The 8,273-nt window shown below is 36.4% G+C and overlaps 1 protein-coding gene across 5 annotated transcripts in view; it reads left to right on the top strand.

Moving 5' to 3' along the window:
* Snx14 (sorting nexin 14) overlaps positions 1-8,273 on the top strand; it is an 84,142-nt gene that overhangs the window by 47,011 nt on the left and 28,858 nt on the right. For 3 of the 5 annotated variants that reach the window (XM_029562306.1, XM_029562307.1, XM_008830669.2), the window contains exons 10-16: positions 569-613; positions 721-801; positions 908-1,022; positions 2,193-2,348; positions 2,937-3,061; positions 4,249-4,307; positions 8,053-8,079. In XM_029562306.1, the coding sequence (XP_029418166.1) occupies positions 569-613; positions 721-801; positions 908-1,022; positions 2,193-2,348; positions 2,937-3,061; positions 4,249-4,307; positions 8,053-8,079 (608 nt within the window). The remainder of the gene's footprint in view (positions 1-568; positions 614-720; positions 802-907; positions 1,023-2,192; positions 2,349-2,936; positions 3,062-4,248; positions 4,308-8,052; positions 8,080-8,273) is intronic. The other 2 variants (XM_017797517.2, XM_029562308.1) reach the window with 1 other exon arrangement.

Here is an 8,273-nt window from a genome sequence, read left to right as displayed (position 1 = left end):
TTGGTCTTTTTGAGACAAGGTCTCCCTGTAGCCCCAGCTGTCCTGGAACTCACTGTGTAGACCAGGCTGACCTTCACCTTGAACTCACAGAGATCCTCCTGCCTCTGCCTCCTGAGTGCTGGGATTAAAGGCATGCACCAGCATGCCTGGTTGAGGATCCTAGGTTTTGTCTTTTTGTAGTTTGCTTATTTCACTTAACCCTAAATTCTCAGGGATCCTCCATGTTACAGCTTCTTTTAGAATTTCCTTCCTTTTCAGTTCTCAGTAATAGTCCATTTTATGTTTGTGCCACATTTTGCTAATTTATTCATCCATTGATAGACACTTGGAAAATTCCATGTTTGATCCATTTGAATTTTGAAGAAACAGATACAGTTTAAATGACAAAACAAGTGTCTCCTTTTTGCCCATGTTCAGAGAGACTAAAGAACTTCCATTCCATGTGCAGATATTTAGCCACTTGGTGAGCTATTTGCTTATTTTTGTAGAGAACTTGATACTGTAAAAGTTCTGTGGGCAAAACACAATAGTGGAATTACTTTGACCTATGTTTATTATTTTCTATTAGGATACTGTGAATCATCTGCTCATCATCTTCATTGATGACAGTCCTGTGAGTATTGAGCATACAATGAACCACTTCTAATCACACTCAATTTTGTTTCTGTATGTCAAAGCCAGTGGCAGTTTTACTGAGCTAATGATTCTTTTCCTTCAAAGCCTGAAAAAGCAACTGAACCGGCTTCCCCTTTGGTTCCATTCTTACAGAAATTTGCAGAACCTAGAAATAAAAAACCATCTGTGAGTATTTTTAGCAGTAACATTTTGGGTTAAACAACTTTAGAATACAGTATCTTTGCTGTATGTATGTATCTTTAACTTATTCTTCCTCCTATATTGTGACCAGGTGCTGAAGTTAGAATTGAAGCAGATCAGAGAACAGCAAGACCTTTTGTTTCGGTTTATGAACTTTCTGAAACAGGAAGGAGCAGTGCACGTCCTGCAGTTTTGTCTGACTGTTGGTGAGGCTTACTTATGTGTTTTATGAGTCTTTTTCATCCTTTTTAATGTATTTGAATCATTAGGTCAGATCTGATGTGGTAGCCTTCTGTCACTTCACTAAGTTTCATTTGCTAGATAGTCTAGGAATTTCTGAACTAATCTAAATTATCCCTTTCCAGGTGAGGCATAGTCTTGAATCCTAGTTGCAGAAAAGAATTACTAAAAATCACATGGTGTGGTGGCACAGGCCTTTAATCTCAGCACATGGGAGGCAGAGGCAGGAGGATCTCTGTGAGATAGAGGTCAGCCTGGTCTACATAGCAAGTTCCAGACCAGGTGGGGCTATAAGTAAAAGGAGATACTGTCTCAAAAAAAAAAAAAAAAAAGGATTCCACTAATATTCTTCCAAAGCATTGCCACCTTGTCATAATTTTCATTAAGGATCCTTTTTATTCAATAAATACAAAAATGGGACCTGGGGATTTTTGCTCAGTGATAAAGACTCAAGGTATTGGATTTTGTTTCTAGTATCAAATTGTTTGTGTGCATATGTGTATGTTTTATTTTTATTATTAGATTTGTGAGAAACCTATGAACTTTGTTTTCATTATTGTTTAGTCAGATTTTTAAAAAATACTAAAAGACCTTTAGTATAAGAAACTAATCCAGTATGTTCCTTGTTTTTTGAGAACATTCTTCTGATAGCCGCAAATGGCCTGGAACTCACAGAGATCTGCCTGCTTTTGTTTCCTGAATACTGGGATTAAAGGCGTGCCCACTATGTGCTTAGAGAAAATTTTATACTGTGCTTGGTGGTGCATACCTTTAATCCCAGCACTCAAGAGGCAGAGACAGATGGATCTCTGTGCGTTTGAAGCCAGCCTGATCTACATGTGAGTTCCAGGTAAGCCAGGGCTACGTAGTAAGATTTTGTCTCAAAAAAAAAAAAAATATCGATGTGTTTTCTGTTCTTGTATTGCTCTTCATACATATTTTATATTCATATATTAACATAAAATATGGTTAGCTTGTACTTTTATCTATTTTACATCTTTTTTAAAAGCTTAAAATGATTAATTCAGTTGTATTTGCTGCTTTTAGTATTGGCTACAGTTAGACTAAGAATGTGGTTTTCATGAAAACATTTGTATGAAAATAATTTTTTTCTTGATCTTTCTCTGATTTGATAGAGGAATTTAATGATAGAATTTTGCGACCAGAGCTATCAAATGAGGAAATGCTCTCTCTTCATGAGGAGTTGCAGAAGATTTATAAAACATATTGTTTGGATGAAAGTATTGACAAGATTAGATTTGATCCCTTCATTGTAGAAGAGATCCACAGAAGTAAGTTAAGGCTGTGGAGAGAGTGGCTTGTCTGTCTCCTTTCCAGGACCTTTCATTGTGTGCTCTTCAGTTACTGTAACAGCTGCGGGAGGGGACATGCATCTTAAGTGACCATGTTGGTTTTTAATATTTAGAGCTCTTTGGTTAGCTTTCCTAGATTAAGCATTTGTTTTTACATATTTATTTTACTAAAGAAATGAAAGCTTTGAGGAAGAGGAGGACTCACAATTCACATAGCTGAGCCAGTCGTGGAAGAGCATGTCTGTAGTCCCAGCCTCGGAGGCAGGGCTAGGTGGATCATGTGTTCAAGGACAGCTGGGGCTACATAATGAGGTCCTGCCCATTAGAAAAGAAAACCCCCAAAAGAAACAAAAACAGAAACAAAAACTATTGATATAATTAGAATGTGTCAGACCTGCAGCTAGGTTCTAATTTCTCATTCTATTCAGATTTCTTATGGTGGAGTTTCTTTGAAATGTAGTTTTAGGGCCCTTGTTTGTATATTGTTTCACATACGAATTATAAAGAAATATATTGCATTTATGCTATTCAGAAATAATTTCTACAGTTGAATATTTTTTTAAATAGTTGCTGAAGGCCCATACATAGATGTTGTGAAACTTCAAACTATGAGATGTCTTTTTGAAGCCTATGAACATGTTCTTTCTCTTTTGGAGAATGTGTTTACCCCCATGTTCTGTCACAGTGATGAGGTAAGTCAAGCTATTGACTGAGGACTTCTATATAAAATTTGATAGTGGCTTTGATAGTGTTAGATAAGTAATTTAAGTAAAAAAATGAAACAAGATTAAGAAAGTGAATACTCTCTTCATATAGCTGACTGTAAATTAGAAGTTACCTATGAACACAAATCTCAATACTAAAACCATTTTTGGGTTTATGTGACTAGGTAGACTAAAACCAAATTGCTGAACATGATTTTCCATATGCCCAAGTGGCTTTATAGTACTATATTAATGCAGAAACCCCATTTTTCTTGTATATCATTGTTTCCAGACTTGTGAAAATCATGTAGCTTAATTTTATTTATAATATTTTAGTCTTTGTGCTATTTAATTTTTAAATTACATTTATTTATTTGTGTGTATATGTGTGTGGGTGACTGAGTGGGAAGTATGTGCCAAAGGGGACATGTAGAGGTCAGGACAACTTGCTAGAGTCAGACCTCTACTTCTACCATGTGGCTCCTAGGGATTGAACCCAAATCATTAGGCTTGGTAACAAGTGCCTTTACTCACTAAGCATTCATCTTCTGTACTACTTTTTAAATGAACTATTTTGTGTATGCATGTGTACACATATGTGTGAGTATGGGTGGTGTGTATGCCACCATGTTTGTGTGGACAGAAGACAAGTTTTCAGGAGTCTGTTCTCTCCTTCTACTTTGTTTTTTGTTTTGAGGTAGGCTGTTACGTTGTGGACTCTAGCTAGCTCATTAGCTTCTAGCTGAGGCAAGACCTTTACCCATGGAGCCACTTCCCTGGTCCCAATCTTTTCTTATTTGATTGTGGTTGTATTCATATTCTCTCTGTCTCTCTGTCTCTGTCTCTCTCTCCCCCCTTCCTTTCTCTTTTTTCTTCCTCTTCCTATCTTCTTTTCTCAGTCTCTTCTTTCTCTCAGTCTCCTTTCTTTTTCTCTCTCAGCCCCTCTCTGTCTCTCCTTTCCTCCTCCCCTTTCCCTTTTATCCTCCCTCCCTCCCTTCCTTCCGTGTGCTACTGAGCAAACTCAGGGCTTGTGCATGCTAGGCAAGCTCTCTACTAAGCTACACTTCCAGCTCACAATTAGCCTTTTTTTTTTAGGCTGAAAAATAGAAAGATTAAATAGCATGTTTCAATGTCAAATAGAGGTTTAGTAAAACCTATTATTTATTGTTTTGAAGTATTTCAGGCAACTTTTAAGAGGTGCAGAATCACCAACACGCAATTCAAAGTTCAACAGGTAGGCATATTTAACCCTGTACGCTTTGTTTTGGGAATTGCTATTGCTGATCATTCTGTGGTAGTATCATTGGTTTTATCAGCTATTTTTCTGATTGAACATGTCATCCCATTGTTATGTGAGTTGAGAAGATATTTCACCAATGAGTAATCTGAAAATGCCTGAAATTCTTACAGAAAAACTACACACTCACCTTGTTGATCTCATTACTAAAATATATTCGTGCTTGATAACTTCTTTATTGGGAAATAGAACTACATGCCTTTAAACAAAACCCTTAAATGATTCAAAATTTTAGACAGTTTTGTTGTTTTCAGAAGAAACTTCATTGAAGTGTACTTACTGGTACAAATTAGAGGGGTTTTTCTCCTTTTCCCTCCTGGTGCTCTGAAAACAGAAGTGTGCAGTCTAACAAAGGGTAATGAGAGAATTTACCCCTTTATGAACTGGATAACTGGTGGCCTGATTTATCTTTATAGTGTTGTATGTACAAAATTAATAAAACAACAAAAAGTCTGTATACAACAGTCACATTGTTCTTAGTACCTGCCATTTTGAACAAGTACCCAGCATGTATATTAATAAATTGGAGATTTGATATAAAAAGAGAGGAGTAGATAAGTCAAAAAACAGTATTTTTTAAGCTGGTTCATAGAAGGATGAGGACTAGGAGGATATATTCCACTTTTTGACATAAGTATTTTAGAAGTCTACTTGAAATTTTGGGAGTGTTGAATAATTCTCATATTATGCTTCAGTAGATGCAAAATACATGCAGAACCTACTCTAAAAGGTGGAAAATGTCTTCATGATGCTTTCAAAATAACATTTTGCTGGACGCGGTGGTGCATACCTTTAATCCCAGCACTCAGGAGGCAGAGGCCAGCCTGGTCTACATAGTGAGTTCCAGGCCAGCTACAAGGAGACCCTGTCTCAAAAAAACCCCCCAAAAATTCTTTAAAAATTTTTTTCCCAATGATTTATATGCCATACTCAGGAAACATGGACCTTAACAAAAAGTAGTTTACTTTGTCCCATTCACATAACTCTTGTTTTCAGTGTCTTCTGTCAAATTTTCCATTATATTTGAAAGGCAGGTGGGGGTTGTTCTTTTCTTTATAGATGTAGGATGGTTAGTCTCAATGCTAGCATCTCACTGAGCTTGGTGAAATGCCTAAAGAGTACAATTTAAGAGGATATGTTTCTGTAACCATCAGTGTCTACTTACTAGTTAAATGTGAGTCAAAAGCATCAGCTTCAGAAATGGAAAACTTTCTTTGCCACTTTAAGAGCACCTGATTATCTTCAGCACTCATTTTTCTGTTTTTTGCTTGTTTGTTTGTTTTCTTTTTGGTCTTTTTGAGACAGGATCTCCCTGTAGCACCAGCTGACCTGGAACTCGCTGTGTATACCAGGCTGGCCTTGAACTCACAGAGATCCACCTGCCTCTGCCTCCTGAGTCCTGGGTTTAAGGTATGTGCCACCATGCCCGGCATTTTTCTGGTTTTAAAATATAAAAAAGGATGGGGCTGGAGAGATGGCTCAGCAGTTAAGAGTGCTGGCTGCTCTTGCAAAGGACCCGGGTTTGGTTCCCAGCACCCACATGGCTGCTAACAACTGTCTACAACTCCAGTTCCAGGGAATCCAACACCCTCTTCTGACCTCCATGGGTACTGCACAAGACAGGCACACTTATATACATGCAGGCATTATACTGATATACATAAAATACAAATAATATATAAAATATTTTATCTCTAGAGCCATGGGTCTAGAGAGATGGCTTGTGGTTAGGAGCTTGTACTACTCTTTCAGAGGACCCAAATTCGGTTCCTAGCACCTACATAAGGCAGTTCAACTGTCATAACTCCAGCTCCAGGAGATCTAACACTTCTCTCCTCCTTGAGTACCTGCATTCATGTGCATATACCCCCACACAAGCTCATATATGCACATATAATTAAAAATAAATCTAAGAAATATATAAAAATCAAGAAGGAAACTTGAATTGGGATTATGGTCTTTTAAAGTATGTTCTTCATAGTCAGCTGACTTTAATATTAACTGTCATTTATCAGGACTCTGCTTCTCTGATGCTCAGTAAGTAATTTACCTAAATAGAAAAAGTAGAAAAGTTTGTTAATCTTCTATTTTAAGAGTACTTTTGTTAATTTTCTGTTAAATTACTTAAAATAGATAAAATACTTTTTATTTAAAAAAATTTTTTTCTTTTGGTCTTTTTGAGACAGGGTCTCCCTGTAGCCCCAGCTGGCCTGGAATTCAGTATGTAGAGCAGGCTGGCCTTGAACTCACAGAGATCCCTCTGCCTCTGCTTCCTGAGTGTTTGGTTTAAGGGAGTGTGCCACCATGCCCAGCTATTTTTGAGACTTTTAATAGCTTATTTTTTGAGAATTTCACACACGGGTATTATTTGCATCATTTCCTGTCCTCCTCGTCCCCCTCAGACTCTCCTGTCTCCACTCTCTTAGCTTCTTGTCCTCTTTTTTGATTATTATTGTTACATATGCATTTGTTCATTTACAAACATATATCTATGTATAAAATGCACTGAGTCCATTTAGTGGTACTTGTGTGTGTGTTTAGGGCTGACCATGTGGATTAGATAACTGATTATTAGGGAGCTAGTTCCTGGAGATTCCTCAGCATCCATTGATTGCAGTTTTTAATTTTTGTGGCTTATGTCTATACTTTGTTTAGTTGTATTTAATATTTTATTTATATTTTTATTTTGTGTGTATGAGTGTTTTGCCTGAATGTATGTATGTGCACCCATACGTACGATGCCCATGAGGCCAGAAGAGTGTGTGAAACTATAGTTACAGACTGTTGTTAGCTACCATGTGAGTGCTAGGAACCAAGCCCAGTTCCTCTGCAAGAGCACCTATTGCTCTTAACCATTGAGTTGTGTCTCCAGCCCCTCATATTTTAAAAGTAAAATTTTAATGCATATTGCTAATCCTGACCTACTGTATTTTATATGTATTCAAAGCATAACTCTTTAGGAATATCTTGTTAACTTTGTTTCTTAGCTTCATGGATTCTTTTAAAAGGTTTTTTTTTTTTTTTTTTGAAGGGGGTGTGGTTTTTGTTTTGTTCTGTTGCATTTGGAATTGAACTAAGGGCCTCCTGCATGTTAATCGAACACTTACTACTAGTAGACATCCCCAGCCCCAAACCATTTTGTTGTTTGAGACAGGATCTCTTACTCAGTAGTTAGGCTGGTCTCAAACTTGAAACAATAATCCTGCCTCAGCCTCTGGAGTGCCAGGATTGTAGGCATGAGCCATTATGCGTGGCAAAACATTAAATTTTAAATACTCAGACTAAAATAAATGTTTAAAGCATGTATGTTTATATCTAATATAGACACAGTTCCATATTGGGAATTATGAGTTGTCTTTGTTAACTTACTTTCTATATATTTTTCACTGCGTCAAACAGATAATATGCCCAAGGAGAAAAAAATTGAATTATTTCCTGACATACTGATTTTTTTTTAAAAGAATTTTGGTAATTGAGATTGCATACCCCAAATAGCCATTTGCTGTTTTTCTTCCCTGTGTCATGCAGTTCATAAATGCTTCTTCTTCTTTTGAAGGTTGAATGCTATCCAGTTGTATAACTTTTAAGCCTTTTAATTTGATTTTATATTCTAAAGTGAAACTTGTTTAATATCTGGGCTTTCTCTCTCTCCTTATATAATCTCACATATCTGATATTGCAGAGGTAGCCTAAGTTTGGATGATTTTCGGTAAGTTTTAAGCATGTGATTTTTTTTTCAGTATAAATTGTCTGTTTTAGTGTAGAAAGTTTATCCCAAACAATCTAGGTAACAACTAATAACGAAAAAATTAGAATTACTATGCTGTTAATACCTTTATATAAATTCTTTAAGATAAACTTTTAAAATGAATCTCTACTTTGATTCTAGAAATCTTTTTGAAA

Source organism: Nannospalax galili, unplaced genomic scaffold, assembly GCF_000622305.1.
Source record: "Nannospalax galili isolate Female #2095 unplaced genomic scaffold, S.galili_v1.0 scaffold195, whole genome shotgun sequence".
Classification (NCBI taxonomy): domain Eukaryota; kingdom Metazoa; phylum Chordata; class Mammalia; order Rodentia; family Spalacidae; genus Nannospalax; species Nannospalax galili.
The sequence above is the reverse complement of the archived record's forward strand: the minus strand, read 5'-3'. Positions and strand labels throughout refer to the sequence as shown.